The sequence below is a fragment of the Rhamphochromis longiceps genome, linkage group LG19 (genome assembly GCF_057381845.1).
Source record: "Rhamphochromis longiceps isolate RC_006_pf linkage group LG19, R_longiceps_female_GT1.1, whole genome shotgun sequence".
NCBI lineage: Eukaryota > Metazoa > Chordata > Actinopteri > Cichliformes > Cichlidae > Rhamphochromis > Rhamphochromis longiceps.
This window is the reverse complement of record NC_140575.1, coordinates 24202742-24222670: the sequence shown is the minus strand read 5'-3', so window position 1 is coordinate 24222670 and position 19929 is coordinate 24202742. Positions and strand designations below refer to the sequence as shown.

Sequence of the window (19929 nt, the reverse complement as noted above, 5' to 3'; positions counted from 1 at the left end):
TTTCTCGCACGACTAATATGCGTGCAGTGTTTGCATGCACGAGGACAGCACTCACATGCACTTGTAGTCCTCATTTGAATGTGTTTGCGCGTGCCTCATTAAGAGGTGCGCTTCCACGCAACCAGCCCGCTCACCAATGTCACCTTCATGGATGGCTCCATCGTAGGAGCATCCTTCAGAATGTAACAGATTAGCTTTGCAGGCAGGGATGTTGATTAGGTCATCACTTCCCAAGGTCACACCTACACACATCTAGCAGCAGGCCCGCTGCCGTTAAAGCCCCCCACCTCTTCAGATCCTATAGAGCCTTGATTCTGCCTCCTGCCTGCGTGCGGATCTGAATAAGGCCGAATAAGCCATATCCAACAGGATAAGCCTTATTGTAATACTCAGTGATGGAACAGGCTGCTTCGGCCCCTTCAGGCTTCCTTCACCCTGAACAGACTTAAAAAAAACCCCAGCTCTGTGTTACATTACTTGAAGCATTTCTAAGCTCCTGTAGACTCTTTAATCTAACACGGACCTTCAGCATGCTGCGCAGTTGCCAGCTATGTTATGCAGTGACTGATGATCAGTTCAGGTGTTCTTCACAATGAATCTGCATTCTCAACACAACACTAAATTCCTTAACTCTGGACCTTTATTTTAAAGGGCTTGGGACCTATGTTTTTATGGCCAAAGTAGATTTTGTTGGCATAATAAAGACACCCCTCACCAGCTCTTTCTGGGTATGGGTGCTAGTGGTGGGGAAGGACAAAATAATAATTGAGCAAAACCGTTTTTACAGTTCTTATCACTTTGCTGCTGCCTTTTTCAGTGAGCACATCACCCATGTTTTATCAGACTGAGATTCCCTCCCCTAGCAGTTCCTCTTGGGGTTGTGCAACTGTTTGGCGTTAGTGCAGCGAGCGCGCAAAAGACGGACTTGTATCTGTGTGCGTACTAATTTTCCTCCACTAACTCTCTATGGGAGACAAATCTCCCTGCTGTACAGTGCTACATCTCTTTCTTTATTCCCCCTCCCCTCATGAGACAATGAACACATTGAGGCAAATCTGTTTCCACAGCCTGTGAATGAGAGACAGTCAGCTTTGTTTTGCATGAGTGTCCACACACACACGCATATGTGAGTGTGTGACAGATAAAGCAAAAGAATTGCGCTTGTGGTGTGGACACACACGGGTGTATCCAATGTGTATGAGGCTCCTACGTCATGCGTTCGCCATGTGACTCACTTGGTGTGGCGCAGGGGTTTAAGTAGTGAGTAAGAGCCATTCTTCTCCCTCATATGTCTCCGCTCGCACTGAGGCCCGGACGCGCAACACTTTCCCTCCACCCCTACTCCATCTCTGTTCATTACCCAACAGGTTGCTCTGTCAATAATGAACGCGTGCGAGTTTGACATCTGAGGTCCATTCAAAGGGAGACAAACATGAGAACAATAATCACCTGTCCATTTGTTATTTCAGGAAATCAACAGAATACACATGTGAACATTTTATTTCTTCCCTTTGTTGGTTTTTCATAAATCTCATGAGAAAACATGATTATTGTTTTTGAATAACAGCTCTGTCTGGGATAGTCTTTTTTTTTTTGGTAACCTGCTGGGATAATTGCAGGTGAGCCATGGAGGAGATAGAGCACAGTAGTGCAGAGATAGGTAAACACGCAAGTGACGTCTGTGGTCGATGACTAATGCTGTATAGACTCCAGCGCCTTGTCTTGTGAAATGCTGGGATAAAGGCTTTGTGAGGGTTCTGCAGGTTAGCTCTAACTATTGTGAGCCATAAAACATGGACACATACTCTTTATCAAAGTGGGATATTACTCCTCGTAGTGCTCGCATACCTTAGTCCTGGGCGGGTGGCTGTATGTCGATTTAGAGCCAAAAAGCCTTTGTCATATCTAAACTGTCAGTGTCACAGGAGTTCGTTTGCACGTCCATCCAGAGAAGACATTTTTGTTGCGGTGCACAGTTTTTATTGGACCTATTCCACCATCTAGTGGTGGTGCATCTGCTGTTACCTACCGCAGCTGCACGAGTCCCCGATGAGAACACAAGAAGTGAAACAAATTGGCAAATGAGGAAATGCAAATGATTAATATTTTTGTCATTTACACATTTGATTTATTTATTTTCAGAAACAGAGTGTACTAATTGCAAAAAAAATTTTTTTTTAAAAACAAAAAGGCAGCTTTGGGTGAAACAAAATGAAGAAGTCAAATGTAGAGAGGAACTAGAAATAAGTTCGCCTTCTAAACAAAACACTGAGGAGTTAAAAAGTTAAGAACAATATTTAATTAAATAGTAATTAATTCAGTAGCACCTTGTTGATTGCAAGGCCGCGATCATATACTGACTGCATCACTTGATCCCCAGCAGATGTAGAAATATATTCCTTCCTCTTCAAAGTCCCCATATAGTCAATATCTGCAGTGTTCCACAGTGTAACCGAGATCAGTTCGGGTGGGGGGGATAGCTGTTTTTATTTGGAAATATCGTCATTTAATGCACAGCCCCCTGTTGAAAAGCAGCACCACTTGGAAGTGTATTCAGCACTTGAGACTTCAACAGATTCCATCCTCATCCCATGGCGTCTCCCTCTTCTTCATCTTCCTCAGGCAGGCTCCCGGGACAGGGCTCCATGGTAACAGCGACGCCCATGCCGCTCCGTCCAACGGGCATGTCTGTGACACATGTCCATTCATTTCTATCGGGACAGTAGCATTCAACGCTGGACAGAAAGCCGTGTTGGTTAAAACCTCCTAAGTGGGACACACACACACACACACACACACACACACACACACACACACACACACACACACACACACACACACACACACACACACACACACACACAGATTAGCAAACATTTGCATCAATAAATAATTATTAATTATTCTGTCTTTAGGGGGTTTATTTGCGATTTCAGAACTAATTTACAAAACAGATTTTAAAGAAAACTTTTCCTTTTAAAAAAAAAAGAAAAAAAAAAGAAAAAAGATTGCAGTTATGAGTTCCTCCCAATGTGATATTTAATTCGCCAGCTGCATATCAGTTTACTATAAGCATCGGAACCACGCTTAACTTCATTTTATTAAATAACACTGAGTCAATGAGCCAGATTGGGAAGAAAACAGAGTGCAGCTCACTCTAGGGTAACAGAGCAGCACCTACTGATCTGCCTACCGGTCAATGAGAGGCATTTAATTACTTAAGTAGTCAGTATTTAGAAGTGTGTGTTGCAACACTCAGTAGAAATCGGGGAAGCGTTTATTACAGATATATTATCCTGTAAACATTAATGACACTGATAAGAGCAACATTTTTCACTCATCGCTTCAGATTCATGAAGTTGTATAATGTGCTTAATACCAAGCATTAGAAACCCGACTGACCGAAGACGAAGATGCGTCCCTGGTGGACAGTGACTCCATGTGCGCTGCGAGAGTACTGCATCGAGGCCCTCTGCTCCCACGTATTCCTGGCTATGTTGTAGCGTTCCATAGTGGCCAGCTGGCTCTGCCCATCATAGCCTCCTATAGCATACAGGTAAGAGTTCACACACACCAAACCTGCAAGCACAAACAACACAAAAAATGAAATTTGCAACATAAACATGCCAGAGTTTCTTGGAGAACATCAGACGAGAAGACTGAAACAACTCTCATGATTACAGTCATCTTAACAGAAATCTGAATTATTTTAATCTGTACAAAGGCAGACGTGTAAAAAAAAAAAGAAAAAAAAAAAAAAGAAAGAAAGAGCAGGTTGCAGTTTTACATTGGGCTGTTTGTTAGGCAAGAGCAGTGGAAAAATAACATGTTACTTAGTGACTTTTTGAGGTGCTGATAGGTCAGATTTTATTATCTTGGGAGAGCACAAAGTTAGTGCTGTCCCTCTGTTTCCTGTTTTATACTAAGCTGCCTGAAACCTTATTTTGGGCAAAGGTCAGAAAAAGTAAAGACTATGTGAGAGTACTAAAGATAAGCGTGAAAATGGTAAACACTAAATGTGTCTAAACCTGCTTCTCATAAGAGCCAGAAATGCCCACAAACTCACCTAGTCCGCTGCGTATAGTATTCATGGGAGCCAGCTGTTGCCAGGTGTTAGTGTCAGGCTGATATTTCTCAGCTGTGTTCCAGCGGTTCTGTCCATCATAGCCCCCCACTACATACAGGGCCCCCCCGCACACCGCCACGCCGGCTCCCAGGCGAGCAACCGACATTGGACAAACAAAGGTCCAGCGATTAGACTCGGGATCCCACCTGCAAACCAAACAGCATTTGTGCAGAGCACTTAGTGCAATGATAATCTGTTGACAACTCCTAATGATATTACATATTAGTCAATTGACATAATTAAATTAATGTATCAGCGCCGCAAACTTTAAACCGATTCGGTGCGAAGCAGCTGCGCGCGGCAACTCTCTCGGTCTACACGAGCAGTCAACTTTAAGTGGATTAGGTTAAGCTGGCAACCATGTTTGGCAACTATGAAGAAGCTGTACTTGAAGCCAAAGCTATCGCAACACCAGTGAGCGTACAGAGAGACAAGAAAGTCCAGTCGTGTCCTTGGAGAAAACCGGCTGAATTAATATAAAGACAGCTTGGGATAAAGAGTGGCAGCAGGAGGAAACAGCTGCTCAATCCAAGGATGGGGGAAAAAAAAGAAAGCAAAAACCCTGCCTACCAGCACCTCTAAAGTAATTTACCAACAAGATGCAAGAGCTATATCAATCTTCATGTCTAGCTCTCAGCAGAAATAATATATTTATTTAGATCTATATATTTCTTGCATAACAACCCACAGGACTCTTTGCATAGGCAAATAATGGAAGGCATGACAACAAGAAACAATCAACATGAGCAGACGGGACTTCTTGTACTCTGACTGGTTAATGATTAAAAGCGTGTTGGCACAGTTGCTGGCACTGGTCGTATTCCAGCTGAAAACTGCTGATAGGAGTGTGGCTTATATTGCATCACCTGTCCTTTAATGTTCGGAACGCGCCTTAGAAAAAAGCAGCACTAAATTTAAGTCGCTCTTCCCTCTGACATTGTGACATTGGCCCTGCACTATGATCACTAAAATTTCTGCATCTACAGCGAGGTGCGCAACAGCGGCAAATTAGGAGCAAGGAGGTACGACTCCCCGCCGAGTCTCCGGCATGTTGCTTGCATTCGTTTGGGAAGCATCCTCGGGAGAAGAGCCGTTGCTGCCAACACCGATTACTATAAATGCTCTCATCTCCTTTGATGTGTTACACTTTCAGTTTTCATCTCAATACTTTTATCAGCTTTCATTATATTTAGCAGCTTCTCAGAAGAAGATTTCCAACTGGTTTCTGATGAGCTCTAATAATTCTCTGCTGACTAGCATCTTTAAGACAGTTTTACATTTCAATCTATTAAAAAAGTGTTTAAGGTCACACTTGAAGTAGAAAGCTAATAATATCAATAGAAAGTGCCATTCTTGAGACTTTCTGTTAGTAATCTAACCTACATGAAAGCATTATATCTCCTTCTCGCGGCAACGAGAGGTAAAGTATACGCAACCAGATCTACATTCCTAAGAAGTTTGTCTGTACATGTTTTGAACGACCTCATGTTTTTGATGTTATGATGTCTAATTAGGCTAAGAGGAATACCAGCAAATTCTTGACTGCTCTTTAGCTTGAATAGCAGCCATTCATTTAATCTCTCTGGTGGCAGTCCCCATACGTGCGCCGAGGTAACTGCGCTTCTAAAAATCTGCATCTTAAAAAGAAAATCTGTGCTTCCACATTCAGCTTATTAAACACAACTTTAATGAAGTCAAATTACTTCTCGAGTGTCGAGTTAAAGACATAAATCGTCAAATAACAGCACAGAGATGTCTCACTTTTCCACCGTGTTGTGGTGTATCGAGCCCTGGGAGCCTCCGACAGCATAGACGCAGCCATCCACCACGCCCACCCCGACCCGGTTCCTGGGGATGTTGAGGGAGGCTCGCTGGCTCCACTGGTTGGTCATGGGGTTGTAGCAGCTCAGGGCGTTGGACTCTGTGTTGGTTTGAAGCGACAGGTTTCTGCCTCCAACCTGCGTTTAAGAACACTTTAAAAGTTTATGTTGAGAAAAGTGAAAAGAAAAACAACCCAGAAATCGCACTCACTGGCCACTTCATTAAGAACACTTTTTTGATGCTTGATATGAATTTCATTAGGTGGTTTTGACCATGTTTATCTCCATAACTGCATTGAGCTGCTGACATGTGATTGGCTCATTACATATTTTAATTTACGTGGACTTGAGCAGGTGTACTGAATAAAGAGTCCAGTAAGAGTAACTCTGAGTTTACTGCATTGTATCTGATCTCTGCGTGTTGTTCACAAATTAAAGCTCATTTCATTGACCGTATGATAACTGATGCAACATACAGTGTAGAGCAGTCCAAACAGTGTGCAGGCTCCCAGACCACTGCATGGCGTCCCCATGTCAGCCAGTTTTATCCAAATATTCCTCCTTGGATCGTAGGCCTCCATGGATGCCAGAGAATGCTGCCGGTATCTGAACAGACAAAAGAAAGTAGTGACTGGCTAGTTACTAAGATGAATGTCCAGAGTAAATAAACAGCTTTTCATGAGAGCTTGTGACATAACTTTGAATCCTTTGTTTGTTATTTGTATAAAGGTTAAAAAGGATATAAAGGATCTTGTCATATAGAGGCACAAATGCCAAAGATATAATATGGTGATTCATGTATGCATGCAAAGCTGGTCTCAAAATTTAGTCTTAATCAGTAGGAAATGTGAAAATAATACTCCAGTCATTATCTGCTCTTCCTTATGTCAATACGCACTGATTGCTATGATTGTGTCTGTGTTTCCACAACAGCATCATCCCATAAAACAGGTCTATGAAAACAGAACAACATGATCATTAAAAAAAAGTCAATACAGCTCAATCATCAGTTAGAAGTTTACGCAGACAGGATGATTTCTCTTATGATAACACCAAGTCGAAAAACAGATTTTTCTATGATGGATAGGAGCCCAAAAAGCAGGGCTACTCTGCAAGGAAGACAGACTGTGTAACCTGCTCAACAGTCACCAGATGGCAGACTGAGCAACTTTCTGAATTCTTGATAAAACACAGTCTGAGCTCATTACCACGATAGTGTATTGTCTGATAATAATGATTAATATATGACAATCAGAACCTCAAAATATTTGCTGCAGCCAGTCACACATGTTTGCTGAGCATACACAGTGTTTGATAACTACCCGCCGGCCACGTAGATAAACTGAGTTCCCCGATTAGGAGCAGGAGGAAGCTTCCTCAGGGTCATATCCTGGAAGATTTTGGACAGGAAGTCCTTACAGGAATTAGCCTAAAATTAAGATAGGACACAAAATAAAATAAAAAATATATGGGAAAAAAAAAAAATGGGTCATATGGCTTTTTTCTTTTTTCTTTTACACTTTGATACCAAAATAGCATACTAGTTTTTAATAAGTGCAGCTGTGGTTTACCTTGCTGAGGATGGGACAGGACAGCAGCTGGTTCTTCAGGAACTTAGGCGGCAACGCATAGATGTGAACTGCATTCAAGAGGGCATGCAAATAGGGGGCTCTGCTCTCCATATCCCAGCGTACCCAGTCTGTGCAGGCTTTATACACCTGATGTGGATTTTATTCAAATATATTAATGCACAATTTGTTATTTATGTCTAATAGAGAATCTAACAGGAGATTCATTTAAGTATATTTTTGAATGAATACCATTTGTGAATGAAATGCCTGTTGTATGGCTCTCAATCAGATTTCAGATTTTTATTTTAGGGTCACACACCTCAGACTCACAGAGCACCTTGAGACTGTCCTGACTGATGAGCTCCAGCAGCTGGCAGTGAGTAAGACTGAAGAATTCCTCTTCTTTGGTCACCTTCAAGACAGATGCAGCATTTGGATTTTATTCAGTTTACTTTTCAACTTTAAGTATTACTTCCATTGATGTGAGTCGACAGGTATGAGGCAGCGGGAGAAACTAAAAAGCTAGATTCCATCATTTCATGAAAAAGGCAACAGGAGAAGTCAGAATAAGTATTGGCAAAAAGAACATAAAAGGCTTGGCAGTGACAGGGGGGCTCGATTTGTTCTCGACTCAGACAGATATGTGGAGCTCGGTTTTGGGTAAGCATTAAACTGACACTGAGTCAAAGTTCTTCGGTTATGTAAAGCGCTCAGAAACAAAACAGAACACGAGCCAGTGAGGTGGGTCTCTAAACTGTGCATAATTATGTGGGGACAAGTAAAACACAGTGATGATTCTGTGGGATAAGACTGCCCCATGTCTGCCTGTCCACATATATTCACCTATCACCATAGTTATCTCTCAGTTCTTGTGCTTTGCCTTAACAAAATCATCCCCACTGAGTTGGCTGAACTACCTACAGCTAGTTAGTCTTCAGAACAGGTTACTGCCAGATTGGACTTGTTCGCATGCTCTCCACCCTTGGGTGGAGTTTGGCCTGCTATGCCAGTGCTCACAGATAGGAAAGGTGCTGTTTCACAAGGTTTTGTTCAGATGTCTCTGAGAGAAAATAGATGTTAAGAGAGGCATTTTAATGCACCCAAGTATGGCTGTTGCACCCGGCTCAGATATAGGCTCAGCTGATAAGTACAGAAGTGGATCTATTTGCCTAGGTGCAAATAGGCCCTCTGCTCCTATCCATTCCCAGACACGCATTTTGGTGATGTTGCTAGATCAGATGACGTTCCCCTAGTCTAATTTTTAAAAACAAAGGTTCTGCCCCCAACAACGGTGGCAACAATCAGGTTCTAATCTTCAAAGTTCACTTCCACTGATACCATATAAACCGCCACATGGGTGCAGTTGTGTATAAGAGTAACCTGAGACAACCACGAGTACTGCACTTCAGCATTTTTAATGCTCAACTTCTTTTTAGCTACGCGAGAATAATTTGAGATAAAAGACACAGTTTCTCATAATAATAACTGCACGTAAAGCTGTTGCATGTGCTGTTACCTCACTGAAGTGTGTATTGATGTACTCCCGACTCTGTTGATGCAGTTCTGTGCAACCGATCTCCTCAGCGAAGCGGGAGATACCAATGACGTTAGCTGGCTCTAGGTGTTTAATCAGATAATCGCAGCATGCCTTTGCCACATCCTCAATCTGATACCTTGCAGGATGTAAAAGAAGCAGAGGAGCATTATAGTCTTCACCTCAAAATATGACTTAACACAGTGGTCTGGATCTAAAATATGTTTACCTCATAGCAGCCAAAAGCACATGCAATACACACTTTTCTCCCACTGTTATGTGAGAGGTGTAGGCAAAGTCAATAAGTCTCCCGACCACCTCAGGGCAGACATCACGCAGGGTGACCTCCGAAGCGTGACACTCCTTGAAGCTGCTGGTAAACATGGCTCTGAAGTAGGAGCTACAGGAGGCCAGCACAACTTTGTGAACCTGAAAGAAAAAGGTTGTGATGATAATGAAACACTGGAAATGTGCTCAACAACTGAATGACAAGCGATCCAAGAAAAATTATGAGCTCATTTTGAATTAGACGGCAGCAACAAAAAGGAAGTTGGAACTGGGAGAACAAAAGGCTGAAAATGAAACGTAGTTAGAGTAATGACAATTGTTCTAATGTGTGGATTTTGTGTGTGTGAGTGCGATTCAGCTTCGACCTTGGCAGATTAGTGTCTCCAGTGACTGAGCTAATGATAAATCCCACTGAAGTAAAATAGCATAAACTGCATGAGACATGAAGGGAAGTATATTCATACGTGACTGAATAGTCATTCGTGATGGAGCTAATGATAGGTCACGTTGAAGTACAACATAGAAAAGAAGAAACCATTGTGATGGAGTGGTTTTGATGTTTGAATTTGGCTTTAAATCTTGTATGTGAAATGTCCCAGAGAGAGTGAGAAGCAATAGGGTGTGACTTAAAATAAGGAGATTGTAGACACCAAAAAGAGCAAAAGAGGATAAAAGAGGGCTCCTAGGAACAGTCAAAGCTGTTCTTGCTCTAGTTTCTTTGTGATAGGCAGTAAACATCTGGCCCTGGGAGTCCACAATTAGAAATTACAGCAAGAAATGCCAGAGGAGCAACCACTGCCCGAACACTCTGGACTCATGAATAGGTTTTTATATTTCTTGGCTTTTCCTCTTCTCATTTTTTCCGTGTTATATTATAAAGTCAAACATGCAATTAATTAAAGTTGTTAATTAAATCACTTAAGTAATTATTATTAAGTATAATTTATTTAATTTGGCTTTTGCTTTGCTACTGCTAAATTGCGTAAATTAAATATCCTGCATTCAAAAAGTCTAAATTGTGGACATTTCCTTTTTAATCCCTTGTGAAAAAGTAAAGGTTAAAACCTGTGTATTATTATAAGATCGCTCAAGGGGTTCTTACAAGTTACTCTAGCCTTAAAAATTAACAGATCCTCTGGGCCTACTTTTCCAGACCACTAAATGTTAACTAACTGGGCTAAGAAGTGCAGGGATTTAGAGGAGAGCTGCTGATAACAGGTATGGCTGAAGGTAGAGGGCTTGACCAGAGGGCCACCCTGGCAAGGATGCTTTCAAAGGAAGCAAGAACGACATTTGGAGGACAGAGAAGCAGGTAGAGCTGGGCATGTCTCGTCCCCTGCCTACTGGGTAATACTCATAGGAACAGAGACTCACAATTTTTAAACAGAGAGGTGGTACCACACCTTCTTGTATTGGGGGTGGGGGGTTGGATAGTGCAAAGGCACCATATGTGAACATGATCCACATACATCCCGTTTGACCAAAGCTCATTTTAATGGATCTCTGATGATATCAGGGTGCATTAGTGCCTGTGAAATAGCCAGATCAAACATCTGGCAAGGCACCATCAATGCTGGAAGATGTATAGAGGTTACATATGCTCCCATTCTGATGACGTCTTTTTTAGGAAGGGCTTGCATATTTCAGCGAGACAACGCGAAACTGCATATGGAATCTATTCCAACTGCATGGCTTCATAGTAGAAGAGTCTGGGTGCTACACTGGTCTGCCTGCACTGAAAACATGAAATGAGATAATATGACAAAGACGACCCAAGACTGACGAGCAGGTGGAATCTATATCAGACAAGAATGGAACAAGGTATCTCCCAAAGGTTCAGCAGCTGATCTCCTCAGCTCACAGAGGCTTAATGAGTGTTGTTAAAAGAAGAGGTGATGCTACACTGTGGTAAACATGGCCCTGTCCTTTTTTAGAGACATGTTGCTGCCATCGAATTCAAAATACAGTCTTACAAATGGTCCAATTACTCAGTTTGAGCATTTGATGTTTTCTGCGTTCTATTGTGAGTAAAATGCGGTTTATAAGATTTGCAAATTGTTTTTTTAATTTATTTACGCTTTAAAAAAAAATGGGTTCACATTAATATGAATCATTTTGAATAATTATTCTCTTATATATTTAACTTGTCCGAGAGCCTTTTATTATATTTGGCGTGCACTTTGCAAGTTTCTAAAATGTAAATGGAAAAACTTGCTGTCACTGCGCGTTGTTTTTCAGCAGCACTTTTTAAATGCTGACCTTTGTATTAAATTTAAATTGTCATAAAAAAATAACCCAACAACACAAACTACACTATGATTCTAAAACTTCAAACACGACCCATTACCTTGAAGTCGACTGTCCTCTCCTTGTATGTGACATGCAGCACCAGATCACATAGCAGTTCGTTCTGCCGGAACTCATCCATGGCCTTCAGGGCCCTTGAAGCATGGTTCTCGACGGTGTAGTCAAGATATCCAGACCCACGCATAGAGGGAACCACAATAGCTGAGAAATCTGAGTCGCATGTTGGACGTTTCTTCTTTTTAGGGCAGTGCATTATGGGGAGAAAGCACTTTAGATCTAGTTTTTCAGTGATACAGTCTTTTACAGTCAAACGTTTTTAGTTCTTATCCCATTGGATTCAAACTTTCAACAGAGAAAGTTCCTTTGGTCTTCAACTCATCAGTAGGTAAAGGCTACAGTGTGCAAGTATCCTCAGTTCCTCCATTTTGCCAAAAAACATTCAACACAAAAATAGTCTTTTAGCATGTCGACAACCCCCTGTGTAATAGTACATTCCATCGGTGATCACTGCTACAGCCAGCAGGCGAAGTAAGATGTCCAGATGCTGCAAAAATTAAGCTCAAGTCATGCGTTTCTCTGCAGAAATACAGCAAGGAACCGTATTTGTAAACTGACGGTGAACCACATAAGGCTCGCTCAGCCACGTATCCTGCCCCATCTGACATGACTGACAATATTTGTGTCACACAGTTCCCAAAGCAAAAGCAACGATCATGAAATTACTTTTGGTCCGGATTTGAAAGAATTCAGGCTTTTCAAAGTAGTCCATTCTGACGTTTTCCAACGTCTTCTGCCATTTAGCGTTTTTACATGAAAAAAGGAAGCGGTTGGCACATGTGTGCAACTGCAATCAGTTGTATCATAGCAGGGATTCTTCTTCAACTCATGTGATGCTTATCCTGGAGAGAAGAGGGTAAAACAGAGAGAGGGGGGGTGTTAGGAAAGCTGAGAGTTTTTCAGTGATTTAAAAAGAAGCAAATATAATCAAGATCTCCGGATATGGCATTTTTTTCTTATGCGTATGTGGGTGTGTTACTGTGACACACTGTGGGTTTCACTTCCTTACAAATGAATCCGAAAAAAACGTGTTGTGACGAACTGCTTTATGACACAGCTTTCAGCCGAGGAAATAATCACTGTGTTTGTGATTTCTTCTAAGATTTTCATAACTGCAGGTTAACAGTCTGCATATAAACCAGTTATCCTTGTACTTTTTTGTTTTTGTGTTATTTAATTTCTATTGCTTGATTTCATTTTTGACTTCCATATGACTAAATGTGATATTTTATCCTCATAGAGTGACATCTGGCTAAATACAGATTTGTTAGGACTGATATTTAAGAGAAGTGAAATTACACAACCAGATAATGACTTTCAAGCTATTGTGATCATTGTCCTTAAACTTTTTTTAAACTGTTGTCACAGGGCAGGAGGTGGGGTACACCCATGACCAGTTTAGAACCACCAGTAAGCCTGAGTGAGAGTCCTTCAGCTTCCCCTATAGTATATATAGATTTTTATCATGCTACCTGAGGATAATAATTAAATATAGTTATTAAAAGAAAAAAAAAAAAAAGCAACTTTGATCTATCCAAATGAGTCATCAGGCACATGCTAATTTTTAACTTGCATATTTTGATGTATGTGGTATATCTTGCTATTTTAACGTAATACTGACCTGCCAGATTGGTCTATACATGTTCAGAGAATGACGCTTATTTTATTTTGTTTTGTATTTTTTAATCCACTATTTAAGTAAATTTAAAATCAAACCATTAAGCTTCGATTGAAGTGCATATTTATGACTTTAATTCAAGATGTTCACCAAAGATTTTGCATTAACTATTCAGGAATTGTTCATTTTTATACATAGCTCCCTGTTTGAGAGGCTCAAAAAAATCGAACTTGCATTTCGCATCTTTCACTGAAACTCTCAATATGCGATTTAAATGTTTAAGTTGTAATGTTTAAGTTCGCTATATTTTTGATTAGCCTGATAAACCAAAATAAACATCCATCCATCTTCATCCGCTTTATCCGGGGCCGGGTCGCGGGGGCAGCAGCCCAAAATAAACCTATCAAACAGATAGCGAAAAAGCCTTAGGTGTGGCCATACCCTATCAGAATTAATCTAAAATCAGAAACTTGGACGAGGTCTGGTCAGTAAGCTCCAACATCAGGCATTTGCCTCACTGAAATCACTGACACTAAAGACCAAGCAATGGTGGAAGCGTGAGTGACTGCCATTCGTCTGGAGGCCAATTTGTTTGCCCAAAGTTTTGTTTTTGCTACAGGGTGTCCTCTCAACTTACAAACTTATTTACGTCTTATGTAAGAGATATGCAAAAGGTTTTGTGTAACAGGTTTAAAGATAATTAGAAGAATTAATGCATTAAGCTGTCAAATTATGAAAAAATGCAAGTAAATAAAAGACAAAAACAATTATTTTGTAGCACACGTCTTTATGCAGAACAGCACACCTTGATCAGCTACTTGTCAAGCAAACAGTAAAATCTCCTGCATGCCAGCGTCAGTTGCTGCTGCTCCAGCTTGAAGCAAAACAAATCAGCTCATGACTTTTGTTATCTTGCCTGGTAGATATAGTGCATTTGTCTGTGTGAGAACCCTTGGAATCATTAAACATGTAAGCATTAAGGCGGACAAATCAAGGCCCCGCTGAAGGCTAAACCATGCAAGATCCTTTTGACTATTATATGCAAAATGTCATCATTTGCAGCTTTTTGGCAACACGCGTGCATAATTAAAATACTATTGCCACACACATTTTGGAAGATTTCTTTTTTTAAGTCAAAGCAAAAGGTGGTTTAGAGATAAGGGGATTTGCAGAGCTGCACAATTAAATCTACTCAGCCACCAGCTACCTCACATCTCAGCCTACAGTTAGTCAGCCTGCTTGCTGGTCATATGACCCAATGTGTCAGACAAAGGGGGGGTAGGGCAGAAAAAATGAGATTTTCAGGGAAGCACACACTGATGACAGTAAAATGATGGAGAAAAAAAAAAAGATAAGAGGGGGAAGTCCACTCGAGGAGGGAGTAAAACAGTAACGCTGATATGACACTTGGTCTGACCAGTTTATTGATTCTAGCTAGATATGAAGGTTCTGTTTGACCGAGGTCCTCACTGGTAGCACCGCAGTGGGAGTGCAGTTTAGTTTAGTTGCATTTAGAAACTCCTTAAATCAAATATCTCAATTTGATTTAAGGAGTTTCTTTCTTCCTTTTTCTTTAAAAGCAGTTTTTTGTCAGATGATATCATACTTTTGACACTAAAAACAAAGAGAAGCATTGAAGCCACTGATTCCGGCTGCAGATGAGTTTGCTTTTCATAAATCACACGCCATTCTTAGTGCAGAATTTCTGAGAAGAAACAAATGGGGCAGACAGTTAACCATTTACAGATTGCTTCCGTACATCCCGAACAGTAGAGTAACTGGTGCAGTCAGCACTTATGGCAAATTTCCTGTTTAGAAATGTTATTGAATTACTTATTTCAAAACAACCTTTTTAAACAGATTAAAACTGAAATAAATATCGTCCTAAACTGCTGAGCTGTAATGAGTGCACATCCTTCGAAATGTTTTGTAACAGTAGTGACAAAAGCGCCTCTGCTGTGTCATCTTTCGTGTCACCATTGACTTTTCTCGAGACAAATGTTGATGATGACAAAAGCACATTTTCTGAAAAAAAAGAAAAGGAAAAAAAGAGGAAGACTGGAGTTGAATGCCACGGGATGATTGTAGTGTTTTAAAAAATTGAAACATCTGTTAACTCAGCCATAACAGCCCAACAAGGAAGAAAAAAAAAAAAAAAACCCACTCGTAAGCAAGTTCCGCTGTGCAAGCTTGAATTTTGTAGACCAGTGCATGTGATAACACAAAGTCTAACCAATGTCCGTGCGATGTTCGATTGCACCTATGTGTGAACAGTGCAGGTAACTGTCCAAGGAAGTGAATGCCATGTATCCTGCTTTCTGCACAGAGCACCCTCACCTAAACCAAAGGAAGTAGGCCTATTTCCAGATGTGATCATTCATTTAATGTGTACTCTCTCTCTCTCTCTGGATAAGATAGCACCTCTACACAGTTGCTATGTTATTTTTATTTGAGTTACTGTTGCTTTCCTATCAGTTCGAAGTAGTCTGGCCATTCTCCTCTTGAATCAACAAGGCAGAGAAGACTCACGCTCACTGGACATCATCCTTTTTCCTGACCATTCTGTGAAAAACCTAAAGATGGTTGAGTGGAAAATCTCAGCAGATCAGCAGTTTTTGAAATACTCAGACCAACCTATCTCCACCAATAACCACACCACGTTCAAAGTCACTTAAATCACCTTTCCCCCCCAATCTGATGCTCGCTTTGAACTTCAGTTTGACCATGTCTAGATGCCCGAACACACCAAGCTTCTGCCATTTGATTGGTGGATTAGATATCTGCGTTAATGTGTATTTGACCTATTAAAGAGTCTAATGGACATCATTTAGAAAATCAGACAACACCAGTGCCTCATTTCTCACATTTGAGAGGGATGCAGATCTCCAGCTAAACTGAACAGGTTCTCCCTTTGCTTGCACTCCCACGCTTTAGCGAGTGTCATGACATTCAGCCTAAGATATTTTGTGTAATCTTGCTGGTGAACAGAGAGCACTGATCACATTCCCCCCCTTTAGAGGAAAAACAGTTGACACACTGGAGGTGGTGAAATTTAGGAAATAAGTAGTTCCCAAGCTTCTTGTAAGGAAGTTCAATAAACAGAAACCCTGGCCAAGTGCTACACAGCCTAAAATATTTGAAAAAGAGCTACAATTTATTTGTGTGTGCCATTCAACCAGAGACAGAAACAATAAATACACATCAAGCCTGTTGTGGAACGTGTAGGAAAATAGCTTGTTATCCTAAAAAGCATGCTCTTTTGGGACTTGTGTAGCCTTTCCCCCCTTTCATCTTCTTCTTATTATAAAATTACGCGGATTCGCAAATTAATCAACAAACTTGCATTTATCATTCCCTTATTCAATTAATTACTCAACGGGAAATTGAACTACAGTTATTTCTTTAAAAATTGTATCTACTTTTATTCATTTTATGGAATTTCCTTTTTAAAAGGTCGACAACATTTTTATTTTTTATATGATTTAAAACTGGTCTGGGGACGGTTAGCTTTTTCTGAATAAACGAATCAAGAAAACGAACTATGGCCACCGGATCTGCGTTTAAAATGCAGAAGCACAGCAATAGAGACCTCTTTAACATTTTCTTGCGTCAAAAGAATGATTTAGAGAACTAATATCAAGTAAATATCCCTACGTTTGACTGGTCCTGAACAATAAACAACTTTTTAAAATCAAACCGCCTAAACAAAATTCCACCGGATTCTATTTGAATTTTGCAATTTAGTCAAAATATATTTGATTTTATCTGCAAAACCAAAAACAAATAAAAGGCACAACAGCAGCAGCATTCAGCGCTCCGCATGCAAAGGCGACAAAGCAAACGTTTCGATTCCCCTTTAAGAGTCTGCGCACCAGGAGAGGAAATAAACTCCACTGCTCAACAAGAACCGTACAAACTACCCAAGCCGAGGGATCAGCCTGTCCGTGAACGTTGCTAATGTCGGAATAATGATGTCAGGAGTGCTGCTGGAGGATCACAAACTCACGAGAACCGTCTTTAAACACATCACAGCGATCCCCCTTTCCTCTCTCCCCCCAACCGAAGGGCGCGTCCGCGCTGGTTTTATTCTCCAACAGCTGCGGATTCACTTACCTACAAAAACACCTGGTCGGCAGCCGCTAAAACTCCTCCGTCGCAAGAGAACGGGGCGCATTCACACAGAAGCCAACTCAAACAAGTTACGCAAGACTTGCCCAATCAGCACGATAAGTGTTCGCCGGTGTTTCTCTGCACAGATCTCTCCGTCCTACCAGGAAACCCGCTGATATCTCGTCCTCCACGTCAAAGGGACAAATGTGCACTTATGAACTTCGTCGATGCTCTGAGTCGCTGAGGGCCGACGTCCAAAGGCTGTAGTGCTGTTGGTGGTGCTGGTGTTGGGGGAGGAGGAATATACACCAACATGACACTGCAACTTTTCACTCCGCAAACATTGTGCGGGGCAATAACTACGCATGTTCAGACCTACACGGCAACTAGTCGGACGCCGCATTCCTCAAAGTGAAACTGAACTTTGACTGGGGCAGGACAGCGGCTTCAGGAATTAGATAATAGTTATGCAGATGAAACACGCTTCAGCGAGAATAACAACAGCATATCTTTTATCCAACAACCCGAAACTCACACACACACACACACACTCTCTCTCTCTCTCTCTCTCAGGAGAGTGAGCTGCAGAGGAAATCCACAACATTTCCTGCAGTTCGTTCAGATGGATTAAAATCAGGGCCCATGGTAGAATGGTCAGCTGTTTTCTTTATTCTTTGGCGCTATTAGATGCAGGCTTTGAGTTTCAATAAATCCCTGCGTCGTTATGTTATGCTAAGATATGTCATATCAAAAAAGGATGTCATTTGTTACATCTATACAAAAAACAGGAAAAAAACCTGCATGCTTTTTGAGCTATCGAGCTCCTTTATGTGTCCATTCTCTATAATTCCTCAGGATTACTTTAATCTTAGAAACTTGTTTTGAAGGTTTCCCTCTGTTCAGCCTGTGGACAGTTTTTTGTTTCTATTTTCCCCGTCTAGCTGAGGTGGTTGTGGACTCGTTGACTTTATACTTCCTGATAATTTAACTGTCAGCACAGAGACAGAGGTTATTTAAGCCTTTACTTTAACCATGCTTGGGGTTATTTCTTTTGTCTTTTTCATGCTTGTCTGATTGAAATGAAATGTCCACATGTCACCCCATGTAAGGGTTGACAATAATTTTGTCTGGGCTGTTTTAGACGATCTTTGTGGAAAAGGAGATACTTGATTATGTGTTCTAGCAGGACTATGATCCCAAATATACATCAAAACTGATTTTGGAAAGGATACAGAAGGATAATATTAAGGTTATTGAATGGCCTTCCCAAAGCCCCAGCCTCATTCCTATTCAGAATCAAGAAGAGTGATTAAATATCCAGCCAGAAGTACCAGAAACTTGTTGATAGTTCCCAAATGTTTTTGGTTGAGGTGCAACTTGTTGTGGTATGCACTCAGTCCACCCTGGAAAAAGAACAGTTCAAAGAAATCATTCAAAGCCCAAAGCTGACCTTCATGCCCATGATGAGTGTGTAAACCGCTGTCCACAACTGTATGTGTGACGACAGAGCTGTCCCAAGAAGAAAGGACCATTGTTTCACAGAAGTGTAAGGACAACAATATGTTTGGACACAAGTAAGAAAGAAAAGAATTCTCTAGCAAGTGTGATGATGCCTGTTAAATGACTTTCCAGTTTTTATAATGCTCTCCTTTGTTTTCTGAGTCTTTTGAACACAGAAAGAGGTCAATGTACCTCAGCCTAGTTCAAGAAAAAGAATGTGTGCCATGATAAAAAGAACCAGTCTGCATAGAGAAATAGATAATTGATATTTTAATGTGCTTCAAACAATTAGGCTTACCCTTAGCAAGTCCATGATCGGACTCTTCTAAATAGCACAAAACAATCTCTGGAGTCCTAACAAGGCATTAAAATGATAAATTGTTTGGGTATCTTGTATGGTATCATAGGAGAAAAAAACACAACAGGGGAGATTCTGGAAGTGGCTTATCAGGGTTTTTCGGGTCATTGGACTATCCCTCATGTCATTATATTTTCTAGGAAATTGAGAAACAGGTCATTGAAACATGGAAATGCAAATGAAAGTGCAGGACATGAGGCAAAAACAAGAGTTTGTACAATTCTCAGTACGTTTATTCAGCCTGAACTCTTAGGCACACTTCCAGCTTTGCTGTAACTTCTTTATAGTCTTCAGTTCTCCAGGCTTCTTCGAGAACATTCAAAGCTCTTTGGGTGTTGGCTGCCTTTTGTTCTATTCAGTATCAAGATGATCTCACACTGCTTCAATAATGTTGTCGTCTGGACTCAGGGAAGGCCAATCCGTGACTTTCATTGTGTTTTCTTCTATCTGGGTATACTGTTACTGCATTAGCATATTTGGGATCACTGTCATGCTGAAAAATGAAGCAATTACCAATCAAATGCTTTTCAGATGGTTTTGCATGGTGGATCAAATGCTGATGTTATTTTTCTGGATTCATAATTTCATCAGTTTTGACAAGATCTCCAAGAAATACAGCCCCACTATTTTTACAGATGGC

General features: G+C 40.9%; 1 protein-coding gene across 1 annotated transcript; it reads right to left on the bottom strand.

Annotated features, from left to right (window-relative positions):
* Positions 1-2099: 2099 nt before the first annotated feature.
* Positions 2100-17977, bottom strand: keap1a (kelch-like ECH-associated protein 1a). Its single transcript, XM_085390937.1, has 12 exons — positions 17435-17977; positions 11687-12545; positions 9281-9480; positions 9034-9190; positions 7837-7929; positions 7518-7664; positions 7269-7375; positions 6423-6552; positions 5888-6084; positions 4067-4272; positions 3403-3579; positions 2100-2766 (listed from the first exon to the last, which is right to left on the bottom strand). Exons 2-12 carry the CDS (start codon positions 11897-11899, stop codon positions 2585-2587), a joined length of 1809 nt encoding a protein of 602 aa, XP_085247063.1. The 5' UTR covers positions 11900-12545; positions 17435-17977; the 3' UTR covers positions 2100-2584.
* Between the last annotated feature and the right edge of the window lie 1952 nt (positions 17978-19929).

What these genes read in the sequence shown, in the direction of transcription:
- keap1a (XM_085390937.1), bottom strand. Translation starts at nt 11,899, where the DNA reads ATGCACTGCCCTAAAAAGAAGAAACGTCCAACATGCGACTCAGATTTC. An exon ending in TGTTTGGACTGCTCTACACT is followed by an intron (nt 6,085 to 6,422) that starts GTATGTTGCATC and finishes TCTTAAACGCAG; the next exon opens with GTTGGAGGCAGAAACCTGTC. An exon ending in CACCACAACACGGTGGAAAA is followed by an intron (nt 4,273 to 5,887) that starts GTGAGACATCTC and finishes TTTGGTTTGCAG; the next exon opens with GTGGGATCCCGAGTCTAATC.